This window comes from Hemitrygon akajei, chromosome 11 (assembly GCF_048418815.1).
Source record: "Hemitrygon akajei chromosome 11, sHemAka1.3, whole genome shotgun sequence".
Lineage (NCBI taxonomy): Eukaryota > Metazoa > Chordata > Chondrichthyes > Myliobatiformes > Dasyatidae > Hemitrygon > Hemitrygon akajei.
The window spans coordinates 166051706-166075307 of record NC_133134.1 but is presented as its reverse complement, the minus strand read 5'-3'; the positions used below and the strand labels follow the sequence as shown (position 1 = coordinate 166075307).

Genomic DNA, 23602 nt, shown 5'->3' with positions numbered 1-23602 from the left:
TGTGGATAGTCAGAGGCTTTTTTTCCAGGGCTGAAGTGGTTGCCACGAGAGGACACAGGTTTAAGGTGCTGGGGAGTAGATACAGAGGAGATGTCAGAGGTAAGTTTTTTACGCAGGGAGTGGTGAGTGTGTGGAATGGGCTGCCGGCAACGGTGGTGGAGGCGGATACGATAGGGTCTTTTAAGAGGCTTTTGGATAAGTACATGGAGCTTAGTAAACTAGAGGGCTATGGGTAAGCCTAGTAATTTCTAAGGTAGGGACATGTTTGGCACAACTTTTTGGCCTGTACTGTGCTGTAGGCTTTCTATGTTCCTATGTTTCTAAGGGCCTGTTACCATGTTGTATCTCTAAGAAAAAAATTAAAAGATTCTGCCTTGATCTTTTGACAAGTTTTTCTTAAAAATGTCAATTCATTTCTGATCACAAGTTATGATTTAATCTCAGTTGGAGGTTCTGTCCCAGAAAAAGCTCACAGTTTCTATTTTCAGAGGAAGTTTTGCCTCTGGTCAGGCTGCCTTTTAAAGTTCAAAGTAAATTTATTATCTTCTTTCTTCTCTCATCATGGTTTTGCTTTTCTCTCTCTCTCTCTCTCTCTCTCTCTCTCTCTCTCTCTCTCTCTCTCTCTCTCTCTCTCTCTCTCTCACTTCAGTCTGGTATAATTCACGTTCTGAGTGTTGTTTGTGTCTATGTGCCTGTGTCGCTGCAGCAAGCAAGTATTTTGTTGTCCCTGTACCTCAAAGTTCAAAGAAAATGTTATTATTGAAGTACACATATGCCACCATAGATTGATTTTCTTGTGGGCATACTCATAAATCTATGGAATAATAACCATAACAGAATCAATGAAGGACCACCCAAATAGAGCATTCAACCAGAGCACAGAAGACAAAAACTGTACAAATACAAAAAGAAGAAATAATTACAATAAATAAATAAGCAATAAGTATAAAGAACATGAGATGAAGAATCCTTGAAGGTGATTTCATTGATGGGGCAAGTGAAGTTGAGTGAAGTTATCTCCTTCGGTTCAAGGGCCTGATGGTTGAGGAGTAATAACTGTTCTTGACCCTGGTAGTGTCAGTCCTGAGGCTCCTGTATCTTCTTCCTGGTGGCCACAGTGAGAAGAGAGCATGTCCTGGGTGGTGGGGGTCCCTGATGATGGAGGCTGCTTTCCTGCGACAGCGTATCATGTAGATGTGCTCATTTGTGGGGAGGGCTTTACCTGGACTGGGTCATACCCACTACTTTTTGTAGGATTTTCTGTTCAAGGGCACTGGTGTTTCCATACCAGGCTGTGATGCAGCCAGTCAATATACTCTCTGCTAACATACTTGTACACATAACAGTGAACTTGACTTCATTCAAAATTCAAAGTTCAAATTTATTGTCAAAGTACGTATATGGTACCTTGAGATTCATTTTCCTGTACATTTAAAAAAATAAAGAAATGTGATAGAGCTATAAAAAAGCTAAAAATAAACAGAGTGACAAAGAACTATTGTGCAAAAGAATATTGGATTATAGCTTGAAATTCAGAACAGAATTATATCATGTTTGTGAACCGTGGGAGATTTTAACGTCAACCAGATCTGTTGTAAGATTACAGATTTGACACTATGTACAGGATTAGGTTGATAAATGTTAGAAATACAAGACGTGGTATTTCTGTATGCACATTTCATGACCTCGGTCAAACTTTACCAGTGTTTGGATCAACCAATATGCAAATATAAACTCCCAAAAACATCACAGAACATAGAACAGTACAGCATAGTATACACCCTTCATGCCTATCCTTTTATCTTATCTAAGATCCATCTAATCCTTCCCTCCTGCTTAGCCCTCCATTTTTCTATCATCCATGTGTCTTTCTAAGAGTCTGATAAATGTCCCTAATATATCTGCCTCTGCTGCTACCCCTGGCAGGGCATTTCATGCACCCACCACCCTCTGTGTAAAGACCTTTCATCTGACATCCCCCGATACTTTCCTCCAATCACCTTAAAAGTATGCCGCCTCATATTAGCCATTTCCACCTTGGGAAAAAGTCTCTGGCTATCCTCTCTCTCTGTGCCTCTTACCGTCTTCTACACAATATATATATATAATAACTCTCTGTACAATAGGGAAAGAGCCATCTCCCACTTCCCAAGAATAACTTAGAAAATATTTATGATAATATTAGTCTGGTTTAATATGGTAGCAATTTTGCATATTGTTTGAACATTTGAGATCTCTTAATGGAACACAATATTTCCTACTTAAGTGAGGCCAGTACACAGTCCAAAAGAATGTTTGACAAAGATAATTTGCCAGCTTATACTCCTCCCCTCCCCCACCTTCTTATTATACCTTCTTGCCCTTTCCTTTCCAGTCTTGATGAAGAGTCTTGTCCTGAAATGTTGATGATTCTCCTCAGTAGATGCTGTCTGACCTGATGAGTTCCCCTAGCATTTCGTGTGTGCTCCAACAAAATGTACACACAGTGGCCACTTCATTAGGTACAACTAATTTACAAGGATGTTGCCTGGATTGGAGAGCATGCCTTATGAGAACAGGTTGAGTGAACTCGGCCTTTTCTCCTTGGAGCGACGGAGGATGAGAGGTGACCTGATAGAGGTGTATAAGATGATGAGAGGCATTGATCGGGTGGATAGTCAGAGGGCTGAAATAGTTGCCACAAGAGGATACAGGTTTAAGGTGCTGGGAAGTAGGTACAGAGAAGATGGCAGGGGTAAGTTTTTTACGCAGAGAGTGGTGAGTGCGTGGAATGGGCTGCCAGCGACAGTGGTGGAGGTTAATAGGGACTTTTAAGAGACTCTTGGATAGGTACATGAAATAGAGGGCAATGAGTAAGCCTAGGTAGTTCTAAGGTAAGGAAATGTTCGGCACAGCTTTGTGGGCCGAAGGGCCTGTATTCTGCTGTAGGTTTTCTATATTTCTACCTGTACACCTGATCATTGATGCAAAATCTCTAATCAGCCAATCATGTGGCAATAATACCATGTATAAAAGCATGCAAGAATGGCCACGAGGTTCAGTTGTTGTTCAGATCAAACACCAGAATGGGGAAGAAATGTGATCTAAGTGACTCTGACCGAAGAATAATTGTTGGCTTTAATATCTCAGAAACTTCTGATCTCCTGGGATTTTCATGTACAACTGTCTCCAGAGTTTACAGAGAACGATGTGAGAAACAAAAAACATTCAGTGAGCGGCAGTTCTGTGGGCGCAAATGCCTTGTTAATGAGAGAGGTCAGAGGAGAATGGCCAGACGGGTTCAAGCTGACAGGAAGGCTACAGTAACTCAAATAACCACACGTTATCTAATAAAGAGGCAACTGAGTGTCTTTCTCGGCTGAGATGCCTACTGAATGTGTAAATTTTGCTCAGCCGTGGCTGACACTGCAAAGCAGACTTTAGGGGGGAAAATAAAGATGAACAATAATTCTCCTTCTCTGTGCAAGGGTAAAGATGCCTTTGTCCTCACCTGCCACTGAACAATCAGTAATCTAGCTCTCAAAAGTCATTCTCAATGCACAGTGTTTCGGAGTGTCTCTTGCCACCTTCCCACCCAAGGTCCAACGCCTGCATCTCAGACCTTTACACAGCTCAGAGGGACACTACTCTGTCATGAAGCAGACCCGTGCAGAGGCTCCATGTCGGAAATGGCTCTTCACGGTGACTTTGATGACTGGATTGCACGCTGACCATGCCATACTCTGAAGACTCACTGCCAGTTCGACAAAGCCACCCTTAGGAGTCGTGCTTCACCAACTCAAAGCGGCTGAAAGCATTCCTGGCCCTCACCTTATCATTGCATTCCTTCATCATTTCTAGCTTACTATGCCCCAGGGTCATTCGCGCTCCCGTTCTCATAAACTCCTTCGGAGGTTCATACAGATCTTTGCTGAAGCCTTGGTCCTCCTCTGTTTGGTAGAGTAATTCCCCACGATTGAACAAAACGGGAGGTGATGGCAGGGAGATGGTGCTTTCGTCCTCCGAATCATCTCTCAATATTTTGTTTCTCGATGGGACCCCAGGACCTTGCAGCGCGTTCCCAAACGCCAGGTCTGCAAAGTGAGCGTTGAGTACAAAGGGGAAACCTGGTCCGTGGTTTGGTTTGGGCCCCAGTGGACTTGCTCTGCCCAGTGCGTCAGGAGCCCAGCCATTGCCCAGTCTGTCATTCTCTCTGAATTTCCAGTTGATGGTGGTCGCGTTGTTGGAAGCGCACGGGCTGGTGCGCTTGCGTTCCCTCAGCACCTGAGCCGCAGGTGTGGCTGCCTGGGTGCTACTGAGAGGGCTGCTCCCAGATAAGCTGCTCGACGGGTTGGAGTGGGCCACGTCCGCCAGCCTTTCCTTCGCGAAATGGTGGTTTGCGGCAATCCTGAGCTTGGACGTGTAGCAAGAAAGGTCATCGTCTGCAGAGGAGGAGAATCGATCGATTGGTTTTGACATAGCGTAAAGGCAGCGAAATTCATCATCGAATTCTTGGGTCAGCTCTCCCGTCAGTAACATGACGAAGTTGAAGTGCACCTGTCCTGAGAGCCAGGTAAAACTGCAAGAGAGAACACAGACAGTCAGTGTCCTTGCATAACTAAATCTTCAAATATTCTGGATTTTCTCGTCAAACCTGCACATATGGCAACAGATGGGTAACCGGCTCTGTGGTTGCTCCACACTGTTTAAATTAGTAACTTAGTTCACTATTTATACATTTATACATAAAGTGGCCACTTTATTAGGTACACCTGCACCCCTGCCCATTAATTCAAATACCTAGCCAGCCAACTCAATGCATAAAACAAGCAGAGATGGTCGAGGTTCAGTTGTTGTTCTGACTAAACATCAGGGCGAGAAAGAAATGTGGCTTTGATCATGGAATGATTGTTGGTGCCAGACAGGGTGGTTTGAATATCAGGGTGCTGATCTCAATAGACAATAGGTGCAGAAGTAGACCATTTGGCCCTTCGAGCCTGCACCGCCACTCTGAGATCATGGCTGATCATCTACTATCAATACCCGGTTCCTGCCTTGTCCCCATATCTCCTGGGACTTTCACTCACAACAGTCGCTAGAGTTTACAGAGAATGGTGTGAACAGTGAAAAACATCCAGTGAGTGGCAGTTCTGTGGGTGAAAATGCCTTGTTAATGAGAGAGGGCAGAGGAGAACGGACAGACTGGTTCAAGCTGACAGTAACTCGAATAACCACGTGTTGTAACAGTGGTGTGCAGAAGAGCATCTCTAAACACACAACACGCTGAAGCTCAACGTGGAGGGGTTACAGCAGCAGAAGACCACACCGGAGTTCCACTCCTGAGGGGAAAATCAGTGTATACTTCTTTGTATACTTCTTTGTGGTGGCGTGTTGGGGAGGAAGCATTAAGAAGAAGGACGCCTCACGTCTTAATAAGCTGGTAAGGAAGGCGGGCTCTGTCGTGGGCAAAGTACTGGAGAGTTTAACATCGGTAGCTGAGCGAAGGGCGCTGAGTAGGCTACGGTCAATTATGGAAAACCCTGAACATCCTCTACATAGCACCATCCAGAGACAGAGAAGCAGTTTCAGCGACAGGTTACTGTCGATGCAATGCTCCTCAGACAGGATGAAGAGGTCAATACTCCCCAATGCCATTAGGCTTTACAATTCAACTGCCAGGACTTAAGAACTTTTTTTAAAGCTATTATTAATGCTTTTTGAGTTAGTGATTTAGATGCATATCATATTATTACTGAGTTAAGTATTGTATGTAATGAGTTTTTGCTACAACAAGTGTATGGGACATTGGAAAAAATGTTGAATTTCCCCATGGGGATGAATAAAGTATCTATCTATCTATCTATCTATCTACAGTGAAACGTTTAGTTTTGTGTACCTGCTATATACAGTAGATCATTTCTTCACATCAGCGCATCGAGATAGTAGAAGGGAAAACAATAACAGAATGCAGAATAAGATGTTACGGTTAAGGAGAAAGTGCAGTGCAGGTTGACAAGGTGCAAGGACATGCAGAGGTAGATTCTGCGGTCAAGAGTCCATCTTACCGTACTAGCAGCCATTCATTAGTTTGATAACAGTTGGTTAGAAGCTGTCCTTGATTCCAGGCCTCTGTATCTACTGCCCAACAGGAGTGGAGAGAAAAGAGAATGCCAGGGCTGCCCTCTTTACTGAGGGGGGATAGAGTCTACAGAGGGGACACTAGCTTCCGGGGGCATAGACTGAGGGTGAGAGGGGAACGTTTTATAAGTGACCTTATAATGTTTTAACACAGAAGGTGGTGAGTATATGGAACAAGCTGCCTGGGGAAGTGGCTGAGGCAGGTACAATAATATCATTTAAGAGGCATAAACACAAGAAAATCTGCACATGCAGGGAATCCAGAGCAACACACACAAAATGCTGGAGGAACTCAGCAGGTCCGGCCGCATCAATGGAAAAGAGTAAACAGTCGACGTTTCGGGCCGAGGTCCTGATAAAGGGTCACAGCCGGAAACGTCAACTGTTTACTTTTTTCCATAGATGCTGCCTGACCTGCTGCGTTCCTCCAGCATTTTGTGTGTGTTCATTTAAGAGGCACTTGGAGGGATATGGGCTGAAGGCAGGAAGATGGGACTAGCTGGGTGGGCACTGTTATTAGCATGGACTGGTAGGCAAAATATCTATCTGTGCAGTCATGCTCTATGAGTCATAAGAACATAAGAAATAGGAACAGGAGTAGGCCATCCGGCCCATCGAGCCTGCCCCGCCATTCAATAAGATCATGGCTGATCTGTCCGTAAACTCAGCTCCATCTACCTGCCTTTTCCCCATAACCCTTAATGCCCCTACTATGTAAAAACCTATCTAACTGTTTCTTATATATATTTAGTGAAGAAGCCTCAACTGCTTCCCTGGGCAGAGAATTCCACAGATTCATCACTCTCTGGGAAAAACAGTTTCTCCTCATCTCTGTCCCAAATCTTCTCCCCTGAATCTTGAGGCAATGTCCCCTAGTTCGTCTCACCTACCAATGGAAACAACTTTCCAACTTCTATCTGACCTATCCTTTTCAAAATTTTTATGTTTCTATAAGATCCCCCCTCATTCTTCTGAACTCCAGAGAGTATAGTCCCAGGCGACTCAATCGCACCTCACAGATTAACCCCTTCGTCCCTGGAATCAAACTGGTGAACCTCCTCTGCACTGCCTCCAAAGCCAGTATATCCTTCCTCAAGTATGGAGACACAGTACTCCAGGTGTGGCCTCACCAGTGCCCTGTATAGTTGTTGCATGACCTATTTTGAATGACACCTCCATTTCTTGTAAATACAGACATGCGCCTGAGGCATAAGTGACAAGCAGCTGAAATCTCCCCCCAAGTGATTCCATCCAGTAACTCCATCATGCATGGTCCCAAGCCCGGCTGTGAGAGGAGGGGGGTTGGGCATGGGGCCAGAAATGCTAACTGGAGCTCCAGGAAGGATCTTTTCCTAGAAGGCGTGTGAAGTCATGTGGCGAGTGGAAGCCAGCGGGTCGATCGACCTCCTACCGGCCCAGGACAGAGGACTCTGGCGAGCTGCTGTTGGCCGCTTATGCCCCAGTAGGGGTGATGGGCTTCAGAAGAAGAAGGAACATCACCCATAAGACCAGAAGATATAGGAACAGGATGAGGCCATCTGCCCCATTTCATCATGGCTGATCTATTTCCCTCTCAGCCCCAATCTCCTGCCTTCTCCCCATATCCCTTCATGCCCTGACCAATCAAGAATCTATCAGCCCCTGCTTTAAATATACATAATGACTCGGCCTCCACAGCCACGAGTCAGCACGCACTCCTGGACAGAGAGTTCCAATAACATTAATAATTAATATTCTTGATCTGCATATCCTTAAAATAACATTCCCTGTCCCTCGAGGCCTTATCACCACACTGCTTTGCTTACCTTCTGGGCCTGATTGCCAACATCAGTTTTTATTGGAACTGCAGATTGATTTGATACAAGCTGTACGGGGAAGTGCGGATGGGGTTTGAATCATAGAGCACAGCACAAAAGCAGGCCTTTTGGCCCGTCTAGTCCATGCCAAACTGCTAGTCTGCATAGTCCCTAAAACCTGCACCTGCATATAGCCCTTCATGTACTTACCCCAACTTGTCTTACTGAAATGTTGAAATCACACCCACTACTTGCACTGGCAGCTCATTCCACACTCTCACCACCTTCTGAGTGAAAAAGTTCTCCCTCAGGTTCCCTTTAAATACTGCACCTTTCACCCTTAACCCATGACCTCTAGTTCTAGTCTCATCCAACCTCAGGGGAAAAGGCCTGGCTGCATTTACTCTCTCAATATCCCTCATTATTTTGTATACCTCTGCTAAATCTCCCCTCATTCTCCTTCACTGCAGCAAATAAAGTCCTGACCTATTCAATCCTTCCCTACAACTTAGGCCCTCAAGTTCCGGCAACATCCTTGAAAATTTTCTGTTTACTCTTTCAATCTTATTGATGTCATTCCTGTAGGTAGTTCATCAGAACTACACACAACTCCAAATTCAGCCTTACCAATGTGCCAAAAGCTGTCTTTAGAGCCCTCATTTACCTGTGACACCTCTTTAAAGGAATTATGGATCTCTTTGTTCTGGGGCATTCCTCAGTCCTACCCTGGTTTCACCCCCTAAAGCACAACACCTCACACTTGTCTGCATTGAATTCCAGCTGCCATCTTCCAGCCCATATTCCCAGGAGGGCCAAGGTGTCTGAGAAAAGCACAGGAGGCCCATTTTTGTTTAATTACTAAATGCAGTGATGTGCTGTGATCGAGAATATGTTGCCTAGAAGCAGATTCAGGCGCAACATTCAAAAAGAGATTTGAATATTTTGGAGCTAAGGTCAAGTGGAGCTAATTGGACTTCTTTTCAGAGAGTTGGCATGGGGATCTGGGGTTGAAGTGACTCTTTCTTTGATGTTTCCGTAATGATGCAAGAACAATTAATTCAAATAAAATTGAAGATCAGCCAATCGATTATACCCTCGTACTCTGACTGGGTAGCCTCCAATCTGACAGCATAAACATTGATTTCTCTAACTTCCTGTAATTTCTTTCCACACTCCTACCTCTGTCTTCTTCCACTCCCCATTCTGCCATCCTCTCACCTCTTCTCTTCTCTATCATCTCCCACTGGTGTCCTTCCCTTTTCCCCATGGTTCACTCTCTTCTCCTATCATATTCCTTTTTATTCAGCCCTTCATCTTTTCCACCTATCACCTCCCAGCTTTTCATTTCATCCCCCCCCCCTCACCCACCCACCTTTCCCCTCACAGGTTTCACCTGTCATCTTTTAGCTTCTTCTCCTCCCATACACCCCCCAACACCTTCTGATTCCTGCATCTTCCCCCTTTCTTTCTATCCCAATGAAGGGTCTCGGCCCAAAACATCAACTCCTCTCCTTAGATGCTGTCTGACCTCCTGAGTTCCTCCAGAATTTTGAAAAACATTTCACTGTTTGCCACTAGAAGATTTTTTTGGATATTTTTTTAAACACTGGAGATTCTGCAGATGCTGGAAATCGAGAGCAACACACACAAAATTCTGGAGGAACTCAACAGGTCAGGCAGCATCTATGGAGATGAAATCAGGCTGAAATATAGTGTACTATTGGGTATTCTAGCACCTTATTTTTTAATGTTTTGGTTTTAGTTTAATTTGATTTTATTTAGAAATACACCGCAGAACAGGCCCTCCTGGACCAACAAGCTGCGCTACTCAGCGATCCACCAATTTAACACGAGCCTAATCACAGGACAATTGACAATGACCAATTAGCCTACCAACCAGTATGTTTTTCGACTGTGGGAGAAAACCAGAGCGTCCGGAGGAAACCCGTGTGGTCATAGGGACATTGTGCAGATGGTGTTAGAATTGAACTCTGCAGTTTGATGCTCCAAGCTGTACTAGTGACACGCTAACCTCTACGTCGTGTGCAAGACTTTTGCTGTCTGTTTCTTAAAAATGTTGATGTATTTGAAGGCTTGGGAGGATCCTCATCAGGGGATCAGAGGTGGAGAGGGGCAGCAACAACACCCTCTTACTCAATATCAGTAAGACCAAGGAACTGATTATTGACCAGGAGGAGGAACCTGGAGGTCTATGAACCAGGCCTCACCAAAGTTCGAAGTACGTTTATTATCAAAGTATGTATAAATCGTACAGCCTTGAGATTCATCTGCTCAAGGCAACCACAAAAGAAGAAACTCGAAAGAACCCATTAAAAAGAAGACCAACACCCAATGTGCATCGGGGGATGGGAGGTGGAGAGGGTCAGCAACTTTAAATTCCTTGGTTTCTGCCACCAATTTCAGAGAATTTCAGCTCGTAAATGTAATTACAAAGAAAGCACAGCAGGCTTCTACTTCCTTAGAAGGTTATTAAGATTTGACAAACTTCTATAGATGTACAGTGGAGAGTATACTGACTGGTTGCATCACAGCCTGGTATGGTAACACTAATTCCCTTGAACATGAGTAAAGCCCTCCCCATTGATCACATCTACAGGAAAGTGGCGTCCATCAACAAGGACCCTCATCGTCAGGACATGCTCTCCTCTCATTGCTGCCATCCGGAAGAAGGTACAGGAGCCTCAGAACTCACACTACGAGATTCAGGAACAGTTATTACCCCTCAATCATCAGGCTCTTGAACCAAAGGGGATGACTTTACTCAAGTTTATTGAAATGTTCCCATAACCAATGAACTCACTTTCAAAGACTTTTCATCTCACGTTCTCCAGGTTTATTCTTTTTTAAGTTTTGCATTTGCACAGTCTGTTGTCTTTTGCACACGGGTTGTTTGTCCGCCCTGTTGGGTGCGGTCTCTCATTGATTGCATTACGATTCTTAGATTTAATCAATTTGCCAGGATTGCATATGGCGACATATATGTACTTTGATTAATTTTAAAAAATACTTTACACTTTGATTAGTGTGTGAGATGGGAGTAAGCAGGAAAGCGAGCATGTATCACTGCATCTACAGGACACTGAACACTAACCGAAGATGAGTGCAGTGCTCGGGACAGTGACTCCTTCCAGTAAAGAAAATTAAAAGTAGCAAGGACACGTTCCTCCTTTCAGACGGGCTCCTCCTCCCTCTCCCCCTCTGATTTGGTGCCGCACGCCAGTCAGTTCCCTCCTAATTGCTCCCATTATGTCCCTCCCCTCTCAGTTTGTAGCTCAATAGCCCTTTCTGTTCCTTCATTGCCACAGGTACTGGGTTGGCTGGTGGGGGGAGATACGTCTCTACCAAAGGAGGTGTAAGGTGCTCCTTCCCTTCGCTAGCCTGCAGGTCACCCTTGGGCGAGGTGTAGCACCTGCTTAGTCCTCGATCAGGGTCACGTGAAGCCATGGGAGCAGGTGGTGGATGGTCGTCTGAGCAGCCGATGCAGATCGCAAGTCCTGGTTATGTGACCACTGACAATCTCTGAAGAGTATTGATAACGGCTGGGGTCACCTGTCTTGTAAAGACACAGCCCAGAAGAAAGCAATGGCAAACCACTTCTGTAGAAAAGTTTGCCAAGAACAATCATGGTCATGGGTCCATGATTTCCTATGTCATACAACATGGCACATGATGATGATGATGATGAGTGCTCTATGACTGCAAGCTCTTGTATACGCTGCCTGATGGAAGAGGGAAGAAGTAAGATTGAGGTGGGAGAAGCTGTTACTTTTGGGGGGGGGGGTGCAGTAAGTGTCTTCCCCACCTCACTCCATGCTTTCTGTTTTGTTTTCCTCCATCTATCTCCTACCTGCTCCTACCTCTCAATTCACCCCTCCCCTACTTCAACCTTCATCCCTCCTCAGTCCACCAATCCCTCAGTCTCCTGTCTCATCACACCTCCAGGTTTTTCAACAGGTTCGATGAGGAGGCTTCTTGTTTACCCCTCTACAACCCATCCACCCCCCAGCTCCTCCCCTCTCACCACTCGCCCTCCAACTCTCTCTGGAAGGACACCGGAGAGCCAATGACCACAGACACGTGGACTGTCACTGCTGAGCAGGTAAGGAGAGAGCTCGGCAGACTTCACCCAGGCAAGGCTGTGGGACCGGACGGCATCAGCACCAAGGGTTCTCCAGGTGTGTGCTACTGAGCTGGGTGCAGTCTTTAATCTGAGCCTGAGCCTGGAGAGGGTCCCTGTGCTGTGGAAAATATCCTGCCCAAGGAGACATGTCCCACCATGCCCAGAGACCAGTGGCACTGACCTCACATGTTATGAAATCATTAAGATCGCTGGACCTGTCATTATCTTCCCACTTCAGTGGGGTTTCACCATTTGGATGAGCCAGGCAGCACTGTGAGAATCATGTTCTTTGCTTTCTCCAGAGCTTTTAACACCATACGACCTGCTTTACTAGGGCGGGAGCTCATGGAGATGCAGGTGGATGCTCCACTAGTGTCCTAGATGACAGACTACCTGTCCAGACAGCTACACTATGTGAGATTGCAGAGCTGTGAATCAGATACTGTGTTTAGCAGCACAGGGGCACCTCAGGGGACTGTCCTGTCCTGTTTTCCATCTACACCTCGGGCTTCAGATACAACTCAGAGTCCTGCCACCTGCAGAAATTTTCCGACGATTCGGCAGTTGTGGGCTGTATCAGACGGGGTCAAGAGGCTGAGGACAGAAGAGTGGTGGACAACTGGTTGAGTGGTGTGGGCTGGATCACCTGCAGCTCAACATCAGTAAGACAAAGGAGTTGGTGGTGGACTTCAAGAAGGTGGAAATACCCTGCATTCCCATCTCCATCAAGGGAATGGATGTGGAAGTCATCTGGGACTACAAACACCTGGGAACTCACCTAGACGAGAAACTGGACTGGACTAAAAATGCAGAGGCTCTGTACACTGAGATGCACCACTGAACGCCACAGGAGATCCCTTCTCCGTGGCTATAAGACTCTACAACTCCTCCTCCTGAAGCATATGTGGTTTCACTGCACATCAGTATTTTGCACTATTACTTTTTAATGCACATTTTGTATTTTTCCCATACCTCAATGCTTACATTTTGTATTTTAAAGTATATATTTCTGACTGAGCAACCTTGTAACAATAATTTCCTCCGAGATAAATGAAGTTTTATTTATCTTATCTTATTTTAGCATGATTTTCTCTAGACCCCAAGCCTCCTATCTCAGTCCTGCTCAGGGTTTCAACATGCAGCACCTGGAGTACTGCACACAGTTCTGGTTCCTCACTATAGGAAGGATGTTGAGGTTTTGGAGAGGGTGCGGAAGAGGTTTACCAGATTCTGCCTGGATTAGAGGGTGTGTGTTGGACAAACTTGAGTTGTTTCTAAGGAGTGGCAGAGGCTGAGGGGAGATCTGGTAGAGGTTTATAAGATTATGACAGACAGTATCTTTCTCCCAGGGTTGGAATGTCTAATACCAGAGGGCATGCATTTAAGGTGAGAGGGGGTAATTTCAAGAGAGAGGTAAGTTTTTTGTACAGAGAGTGGTGGGTGCCTGGAATTCACTGCCTAGGGTAGTGGTAAAGACAAGTACATTAGGGACTTTTAAGAGAAGTTTAGAAATGGACATGAATGTGAGGAAAATGGAGGAATGTTGATCTTGTGCAGGCAGAAGGGATCGGTTTAGTTTGCAATTTGATTACTGATTTAATCAGCTTGGCACAACATTGTGGACCGGGGCCTCTTCCTGTGCTGTACTACGTTGACAGCTCCTCTCCCTCAACAGCTGCTGCTCAGGGTCCTCCAATGGATTGTCCATTGCTTCTGAACCAGCATCGGATGTCTTGAGTGCTGCCATTTTATGAACTCCATTCAGTTTGCTTCATTCAACCAAAAAGCACCTGTCTTAGTCTTGGTAATGTCTGAGAGCTTTAGGTTCCTAGATATGAATGCAATCAACAGCTTGGGCTGATCCAACCATGTAGATGCGAGACCCAAACAAGCTCACCAGCACCTCTACAGGAAAGTCTGCAGACTGTGGTGGATACAGCCCGGTCCATCACAGGAAAAGCACATCGACAAGGAGTGTCCATTGTCAAAGACCTCCACCATCCAGGACATACTCTCTTCTTGCTACTACCAGCAGAAGGGGGGCAGAAACTGCTCTGGCCGTGACTCTCAGAGTTGTGGACGCAGCTCAGCACATTGCAGAGAGCAGCCTCCCCTCCACTTCTCACTACCTCAGGAAAGTAGCCAACATAATCAAAAGCCCCTCACATCGTGGACATTTTCTCTTCTCCTCACCTACCATCAGGAAGAGATAGAAAGGCTTGAAAAGTCACCCCATCGGGCCCAAGGACAGATTCTATCCCACTGTTACAAGATTTCAGAACGGACTTCATACAGTAAAAATAACCCTGCTCGTGGACTGTTTGTCCCATTCCCATCAGGGAGGAGGCTACGCCACATCCACATCAATCCACCGGACTCAAAAACAGTTTCTTTCCCCAAGTCGTAAGGCTGATCAACCCACCCACTCACTCACCCACCCCTACACACCCCCAACCACCACAACTTTATCATTTTTTTTCTGCCACCTTATGTACAGACTCTCCTGAGCCTAGTGTCACTTTATGGACATAAAATCCATCTATGCATGTAAGGCACTTTATGGTCCTGTGCGGAAGTCTTACAGCTAGGGTGCCTAAGACTTCTGCACAGTTCTGTATTTGTCAACGTGGAGCGGAGAGCGAGTTTGTAAATCTGACAGGAGCAAAGAATGTTAAGAATGGCAAGGGTGGAGTGTTGTGGGAGGGGTGTGGGACAGATGGCAGAGAAGGAGTGACAGGGCAGGGGTGTAGTGTGGGTTCAGACTCACACAGCCCTGAGACACCATGCGACGTCATTTGATTCCAAACAATAGGTTTATTGATCATTACAGAATGCCTGTCTGGTGCTCCCTGCTCCCTTCCCTATCCCCTCCTGTCTCCCAACCATGATTCCCCTCTCTCTGCCCCCTTCCCTCTCTCAGTCCACAACAGAGACCCATTTCAGAATCAGGTTTATCCTACTGTATGTCATGAAATCTGGTTTTTTTTTGTGGTAGCAATACAGTGCAATACATAAAATTACTACAGTACTGTGCACAAGTCTCAGGCACCCTAGCTATATTTATGTGCCTTAGACTTTTGCACAATATTGTATATATTTATATTTATTGTGCTTTTTATTATTAGTGTGTTCTTTATCTTATTGTGTGTTTTTGTACTACATCGGATCCAGAGAAACAAATACTTTCTTCTGCTTTACACTTGTGTACTGGAAATTACATTAAACAAATTTGAATCTCCTCCTCAAGACTTTATTACCTGCCTGCACCACACTTCCTCTGCCATTGTAACGATTATGCATGGCATGCAAAACAAGGTTGATAGGTGATGACGATAAACCAGTTCAGAAAGGCAGTTGAGAAACCTGCCCTCCCAGTTGATATAAATCTGTCTCTAAGCCAGTTTCAGAGCAGCCCTGAGCTGAAAGAGTCTGGTACCTGAGCTCTAAAGCCCTGGCTGGAGGGTTCACTGATACCTCTAACTTCTTGCTTCAGCAATCTGAGGTACCCACCTGCCTCACCGGCCCACTGTCCTTCATAAATCAAAGTATTGAGTACAGGAGATGGAATGTTATGTTGAAGTTGAATTTAGATGGTGGTGAGGCCTAATCTGGAAGTAGTGTGCGCAGTTTTGGTCATCTACCTACAGGAAAGATGTAAGTAAGTTTGAAAGAGTGCAGAGAAAATTTACAAGGATATTGCAGGGTCTGGAGGACGTGAGTTATAAGGAGAGATTGAATAGGTTACGACTCTATTCCTTACAACCTAGAAGACTGACAGGAGATTTGACTGAGGCATACAAAATGATGAAGGTTATAGATAGAGTTAAAGCAAGCAGGCTTTTTCCACTGAGGTCAGGTGACTACACCAAAAGGTCGTGGGTTAAAGGTGAAAGGTTTAAGGGGAACAGGAAAGGAAATTTCTTCACTCAGAGGGTTATGAGAGTGTGGAAGAAGATACCAGCACAAGTGGTGCATGGAAGCTCAATTTCAATGTTTAAGTGAAAATTAGACAGGTTAATGGATGGTAGGGGTATGGAGGGCTATGGTCCCAGTGCAGGTCGATGGGAGTTAGGCAGTTTAAATGGTTTTACACAGACTAGATGGGCTGAAGGACATACTTCTGAACTGTACTTTCCTATGGTTCTATGACTCATATGAAACATATCATCTCCTGCCTAAGAAGCAACTTTGATCCATTCCAATTTGCCTACCGGAGCAACATGCCCACTGTAGATACCGTCTCATTGGCTCTTCAACCCTGGAACATCTGGACAGCAAAGATGTATTCATCAGGATCCTCTTTAGCAACAGCTGCTCAGCGTTCAATACCATCATCCCTTCAAAACTAATCAATAAGCTTCAAGACATTGGCCTCAATACCTCCGTGTGCAATTGGATCTCCAATTTCCACACTTGCAGACGCCAGTCAGTTTGCATTGGCAACAACCTCCCTTCAACGGTCTCCATCAGCATATGTGCAGCACAAGGCTGTGTGCTTAGCCCCCTGCTCTACTCACTTTATATTTAAGATTGTGAGGCTAAGCACAGCTCCAATGCCATATTTAAGTTCGCTGACAACACCGCTGTTGTAGGCCGAATCAAAGGTGGTGATGAATCAGCAAATAGGAGGGAGACTGAAAATCTGGTTGAATGTCAGCAAGATCAAAGAGCTGATTATTGACTTCAGGAGGAAGTACCGGAAATCCAGGAGCCAGTCCTCATTAGGGGATCAGAGGTGGAGAGGGTCAGCAACTTCAAATTGCTCATTATGATCTTCCCTTGGCCCAGCACGTAAGTGCAATGATGAAGAAAGCATAGCCGTGCCCCTACTTCCTTAGAAGTTTGCTAAGATTCAGCATACCTAAAATTTTATCTTAAAAAACACCTGTAAATGTGTGGTGGAGAGTTTATTGACTGGCTGCATCATAGCCTGTTATGGAAACACCAATGGCCTTGATAATAGAATCCTACATAAGGTAGTGTATATAGCCCAGTCCATCACGGGTAAATCCTTCCCCACCATTGAGCACATCTACATGGAGTGCTACCGTAGGAAAGCAGCTTCTATCATCAAGGACCCTCCACCACTCAGGTCGTGCTCTCTTCTCACTGTCGCCATCAGGAAGGAGGTACGGGAACCTCAGGACTCACATCACCAGGTTCAGGAATGACCCTCAACCATCAGATTCTTGAACCAGAGGGGATAACTTCACTCAACTTCGCTCACTCCCTCGCGGAACAGTTCCCACAACCAATGGACTCACTTTCAATGACTCTTCATTTCATGTTGTCAGTATTTATCGCTTATTTATTATTAATATGTTTCTTTTCTCTTTCAGATTTGCAGTTTGTTGTTTTTGCACATCGGTTGTTTGTCCGTCCTGTTGGGTGAGGTCTTTCATAGATTCTTCTATATTTCTTGCATTTACTGTGCATGCCCACAAGAAAATAAATCTCAGGGCTGTACATGGTGACACATATGTACTTTGATAAATCTACTTTGAAGTTGAATCATTTACTTTGAACTCTCAACATTCCTGAAAAGGATGGGTTGGAGGTTTGGAGGCTTGCATACCTCAATGGGCCAGGGAGCCATGATGGCTGGAGTCAGGGATTTATGCTTTGGCTCTTGGTAGGGCCACCCGTGCCAAACAGGTTAAAAGGTAGAGGGCAGACTATGAGTAATCTGCCTATGATTACTGCCTAGTAATCTGCCAGACTATGAGTCCTCCAGGTTCAGAGGTTCAAGCTAGGGCTAACAACCCTGACTGATCAAACAAAATTTCTACAGAGTGGCAGAGCTGTTGTGCTAGGTGATTCCATGGTAAGGGGAATAGAGAGGAGCTTCTGTGGCCGCAATCGGGACTCCCGGGTGCAAGGGTCAGAGTTGTCTTGGAGAGGCTGCAGGGCATTCTGAAAGGGGAGGGTGAGCAGCCAGCTGTCGTGGTGCATGTAGGTACTAATGATGTAGGAGGAAAGCAGGATGAGGTCCTACAAGCTGAATTTAAGGAGCTAGGAGATAAATTAAAGAGCAGGACCTCAAAGGTAATGATCTCAGGATTACTACCGGTGCCTCATGCTAGCCAGATTCGGAATAGCAGGATAGCTAGAATGAATATGTGGCTTGAGCGGTGGTGCAGGAGGAAGGGTTTCAGATTCTTGGGCATTGGAACCACTTCTGGGGGAGGTGGGACCAGTATCGTGCGGACGGTCTATATCTGGGCAGGGCCAGGATCAATGTCCTAGGGAGATTGTTTGCTAGTGCTGTTGGGGAGGCTTTAAGCTAATATGGCAGGGGGTTGGGAACCCACACAGAAAAGAAGAGGGAAGTGATGCAGAGACCAAAGCTAGAGTCGGTGAAGAAAAAAGTAAGAGTAGAGTGCATAAAAGTAAAAAGCAAAAATCACATAGGTCACTAGATTCTAAAAGGACAAGGAGAATAAGGGCACTTTATCTAAATGCCCGTAGTATTAGAAACAAGGTTAGTGAACTTGTGGCACAGATCAGCACCAAGGCATATGAGTTAGTGGCCATTACTGAAACCTGGTTGCAAGGTGGAGATGACTGGGAATTAAATATCCAAGGGTATCGGGTATCAGAAGGATAAGCAGGAAGGCAGAGGAGGTGGAGTGGCGCTCTTGATTAGGGATGAGATCAGGGCAGTTGTGAGAGATGATATAAGATCTACAGAGCAGAATGTTGAGTCTGTCTGGGTAGAGATTAAGAATAGTAAAGGGAAAAAAAATCAGTGGTGAGCATTGTCTATAGGCCACCTAATAAAAATATTGCAGTGGCAGAGGTGATTAACCAAGAAATGACTGAAGCTTGTAAGAATGGAACAGCAGTTGTCATGGGGGATTTTAACTTCCACACAGATTGGGTGAATCAGGTTGGTCAAGGAAGTCTTGAGGAGGACTTCATAGAATGCATCCGTGATGGCTTTCTCGAGCAGCATGTTAGTGAACTTACAAGGGAAAATGTTATCTTAGATCTAGTCTTGTGCAATGAGACAGGTAAGATTAATGATCTTGTAGTCAGGGATCCTCTTGGAAAGAGTGATCATAGTATGATTGAATTTCACATTCAGATGGAGGACAAATAGTTAGATCTAAAACTAGTGTACTATGCTTGAACAAGGGAGACTACAACAGGATGAGGGAGGAGTTGTCTAATGTGGATTGGGAGCACAGGCTATTGGTAGGACAGTTGAGGAACAGTGGAATACTTCCAAAGAGATTTTTCACAGTGCTCAACAAAAGTATATTCCAGTCAAAAGTAAGGACAGTAAGTGTGGGGAGAGCCAGCCTTGGGTAACTAAGGAAATAAAAGATAGTATCAGATTAAAAGCTCATGTGTACAAAGTTGCAAAGAGTAGTGGGAGACTGGAGGATTGGGACAATTTTAAAAAGCAACATAGAACAACTAAACAAGAAATAAGGAAAGGGAAGATAGAGTATGAAAGTAAATTAGCACAAAATATAAAAACAGATAGCAAAAGTTTTTATAAATATATAAAGTGGAAGAGAGTGGCTAAAGTCAACGTAGGTCCCTTGGAAGACGATAAGGGGAAATTGATATTGGGTGAAATGGCTGAGGCATTGAACGACTATTTTGTGTCGGTCTTCATGGTGGAGGACACGTCTAATATGCCAAAGAGGATGTTATGGACGAAATGGGAGGTGAGGACCTCAATAAAATCACTGTCACTAAAGAGATAGGGATGAGCAAACTAGAGGGCCTGAAGGTGGATAAGTCCCCTGGTTGGGGGTGCATCCCAGGGTGCTGAAGGAATTGGCGGAGGTTATAGTAGACATGTGGGTAATCATTTATCAAAACTCTCTAGACTCTGGGCAGGTCCTGGCAGATTGGAAGACAGCAAATGTCACGCCACTTTTTAAAAAATGATGTAGGCAAAAGATGGGCAACTATAGGCCAGTTAGCTTAACATATGTAGTCGGGAAAATCCTTGAAGCTGTCATTAAGGAAGAAATAGCGAAACATTTAGAAAGGAATGGTTCCATTAGACAGACGCAGCACGGATTCAGAAAGGGCAGGTCCTGTTTGACAAACTTACTGGAGTTCTTTGAGGACATGATGAGTGCAGTGGATAGAGGGGAACAGGTGGATGTCGTATACTTGGATTTCCAGAAGGCGTTTGATAAGGTGCCGCACAAGAGACTTATAAATAAGATACGGATGCATGGAGTCGGAGAAAGTGTATTGGCATGGATAGTGCATTGGTTAACCAATAGAAGGCAGAGAGTTGGTATAAATGGGTGTTTCTCTGGTTGGCAGTCAATGGTGAGTGGGGTGCCGCAGGGGTTGGTGCTGGGCCCACAGCTGTTTATCATTTATATTGATGATTTGGAAGAGGGGACTGAGTGTAGTAAATTGTACAGAGGATGTGGAGAGTCTGCAGAGGGATATAGATAGGTTAAGTGAGTAGGCAAGGGTCTGGCAGATGGAGTACAATGTTGGTAAATGCGAGGTCATCTACTTTGGAAGGAATAATAGAAAAGTAGATTAATATTTAGATGGTGAAAGATTGCAGCATGCTGTTGTGCAGAGGGACTTGGGAGTGCTTGTGCATAAGTCACAAAAAGTTGGTTTGCAGGTGCAACAGGTTATTAAGAAGGCAAACGGAATGTTGGCCTTCATTGCTAGAGGGATTGAATTCAAGAGCAGGGAGGTCATGCTGCAACTATACAGGGTACAGGTGAGGCCACACCTGGAGTACTGTGTGCAGTTCTGGTCTCCATACTTGAGGAAGATATATTGGCTTTGGAGGCAGTGCAGAGGAGGTTCACCAGGTTGATTCCAGGGATGAAGGGGTTAACCTGTGAGGAGAGATTGATTTGCTTGGGACTATACTCTCTGGAATTCAGAAGAATGAGAGAGGATCTTATAGAAACATACAAAATTTTGAAAGGGATAGATAAGATAGAAGTAGGAAAGTTGTTTCCATTGGTAGGTGAGGCTAGAACTAGGGGACATTGCCTCAAGATTCAGGGGAGAAGATTTAGGATGGAGATGAGGAGAAACTGTTTTTCCCAGAGATTGGTGAATCTCTGGAATTCTCTGCCCAGGGAAGCAGTTGAGGCTTCTTCACTAGATATATTTAAGAAACAGTTAGATAGGTTTTTATATAGTAAGGGAATTTAAAAGGTGTTTTAAAAGGAATAGGATGGGAGATAGAAAAGGGGGAGGGTAGTGGCATTGCTGGTCAGGGATAGTATCACGGCTATAGAAAGGGAGGACGCTGCAGAGTGAGTGTCCACTGAGTCGGTCTGGGTGGAAGTCAGAAATAGGAAGGGATCAGTCACTGTGCTGGGAGTAGTCTATGGGCCCCCAAATAGCCCTCGGGACACTGAGGAGCAGATAAGCAGGCAGATTTTAGAATGGTGCAGGAAATACAGTGTAGTAGATATGGGTGATTTCAACTTCCCTCATATTGACTGGCACCTCCTGAGTGCAAGGGGGATAGATGGGGCTGAATTTGTCAGGTGTGTTCAAGAAGGGTTCCTGACACAGTATGTGGACTGGCCAATGAGAGGAGAGGCCATACTGGATCTAGTTCTGGGTAATGAACCTGGTCAGGTGACAGACCTCTTGGTGGGGGAGCATTTTGGTGAGAGTGACCACAACTCCCTTAGCTTCAGCATAGCTATGGAAAGGGATGAAATCAGACGAAATGGTAAAGTGCTTAACTGGGGAAGGGCTAACTTTGAAGGGATGAGGCAGGAAATAGCGAGAGTAAATTGGAAACAGATGTTCAAAGGGGAAAGCACAGAAGTAATGTGGGAGAAGTTTAGGGACCACTTGAGCTAGGTTCAGGATAGGTTTATCCCACTGAGGCAAGGAAAAAATAGTAGGAAAAGGGAACCGTGGCTGACGAAACATGTGAGGCAACTCGTCAAGAGGAAAAAGGAAGCATATGTTAGATATAAGAAGCAAGAAGTAGGAGGGGCTCATGAGATGTAGAGGCGGAAGCATGGATGAGTAAGTTTGCGGATGACACGAAGATTGGAGGAGTTGTAGATGGAGCTGTAGGTTGTCGAAGGTTACAAGAGGATATAGACAGGCTGCAGAGTTGGGCACAAAAATAGCAGATGGAGTTCAATCCAGATAAGTGTGAGGTGATGCATTTTGGAAGGACAAACCAGAAGACTGAGTACAGGATTAATGGTCAGTTACTTAAGAGTGTGGATGAACAAAGGGACCTTGGGGTTCAAATCCATACATCCCTCAAGGTCGCTGTGCAGGTTGATAGGGTAGTTAAGAAGGCCTATGGGATGCTAGGCTTCATTAACAGGGGGATTGATTTCAAGAGTAGAGAGGCCATGTTGCAACTCTACAAATCTCTGGTGAGACCGCACTTAGAGTATTGTGTTCAATTCTGGTCACCTCATTATAAGAAGGATGTGGAAGCTTTGGAGTGGGTGCAGAGGAGATTTACCAGGATGTTGCCTGGTTTGGAGAACAAGTCATATGAAGCTAGGTTAGCAGAGCTGGGACTTTTCTCTTTGGAGCGTAGAAAAATGAGAGGGGACTTGATAGAGGTCTACAAGATTATGAGAGGCACAGATAGGGTGGATAGTCAGTACCTGTTTCCCAGGGCACCAATAGCAAACACCAGAGGGCATATGTACAAAATTAAGGGAGGAAAGTTTAGGGGAGACATCAGGGGTAAGTTTTTTACACAGAGGGTTGTGAGTGCCTGGAGTGACTTGCCAGGGATGGTGGTGGAGGCTAAAACATTAGGGGTATTTGAGAGCCTCTTGGACAGGCACATGGATGAAAGAAAAATAGAGGGTTATGGGGTATGTGGGTTTAGTACTTTTTTTAAAGGATTTTATGGGTCAGCACAACATGGAGGGCTGAAGGGCCTGTGCTGTGCTGTAGTGTTCTATGGTTCTATGGAATTAAGGGTTATGGGGAAAAGGCAGGTAGATGGAGCTGAGTTTACAGACAGATCAGCCATGATCTTATTGAATGGTGGGGCAGGCTCGATGGGCCGGATGGCCTACACCTGCTCCTATATCTTGTGTTGTTCTTGTGTAAACAGAAATGAAGTATGAATCTCCTGATAGCCACTTTAACACATAGGAACAGAATTAGGCCATTTGGTCCATCCAGTTTGCTCTGCCATTCCATCACGGCTGATTTATTAACCCTCTCAACCCCATTCTCTTTTTCTCTCCCTAGGTTTCAATCAGATCCCCCTCATTATTCCAAACTCCAGTGAGCACAGGCTCAGAGCCATCCAACGCGCCTCATATGTTAACCCTTTCCTTCCCGGGATCAATCTCGTCAACCCCCTCTGGACTCTCTGCAATGGCAGCATATCTTTTCTTAGGTAAGCGGCCGGAAGCTGCTCAGAGTACTCCACGTGGTCTGACCAAAGTCATCCTCGACGCTCAGAAGCCTGAAGGACAGGGCAAGAGTAGGAGGGGGCAAGGAAGTCCTGGGAATGTCGGATGCTTGGAACATAAGGTTGATGCATAGGCAGCATACGCTCAGTGGCCACGTTATTAGGCCCCTCGTGTAT

General features: G+C 45.2%; 1 protein-coding gene across 1 annotated transcript in view; it reads right to left on the bottom strand.

The window, feature by feature from the left end:
- Positions 1-1396: 1396 nt before the first annotated feature.
- The window catches only part of fam83c (family with sequence similarity 83 member C), a 48949-nt gene continuing 26743 nt past the window's right edge, over positions 1397-23602 (bottom strand). The window contains exon 4 of the mRNA XM_073062173.1: positions 1397-4558. Within this exon, the coding sequence (XP_072918274.1) occupies positions 3757-4558 (802 nt within the window). The 3' untranslated portion in view covers positions 1397-3756. The remainder of the gene's footprint in view (positions 4559-23602) is intronic.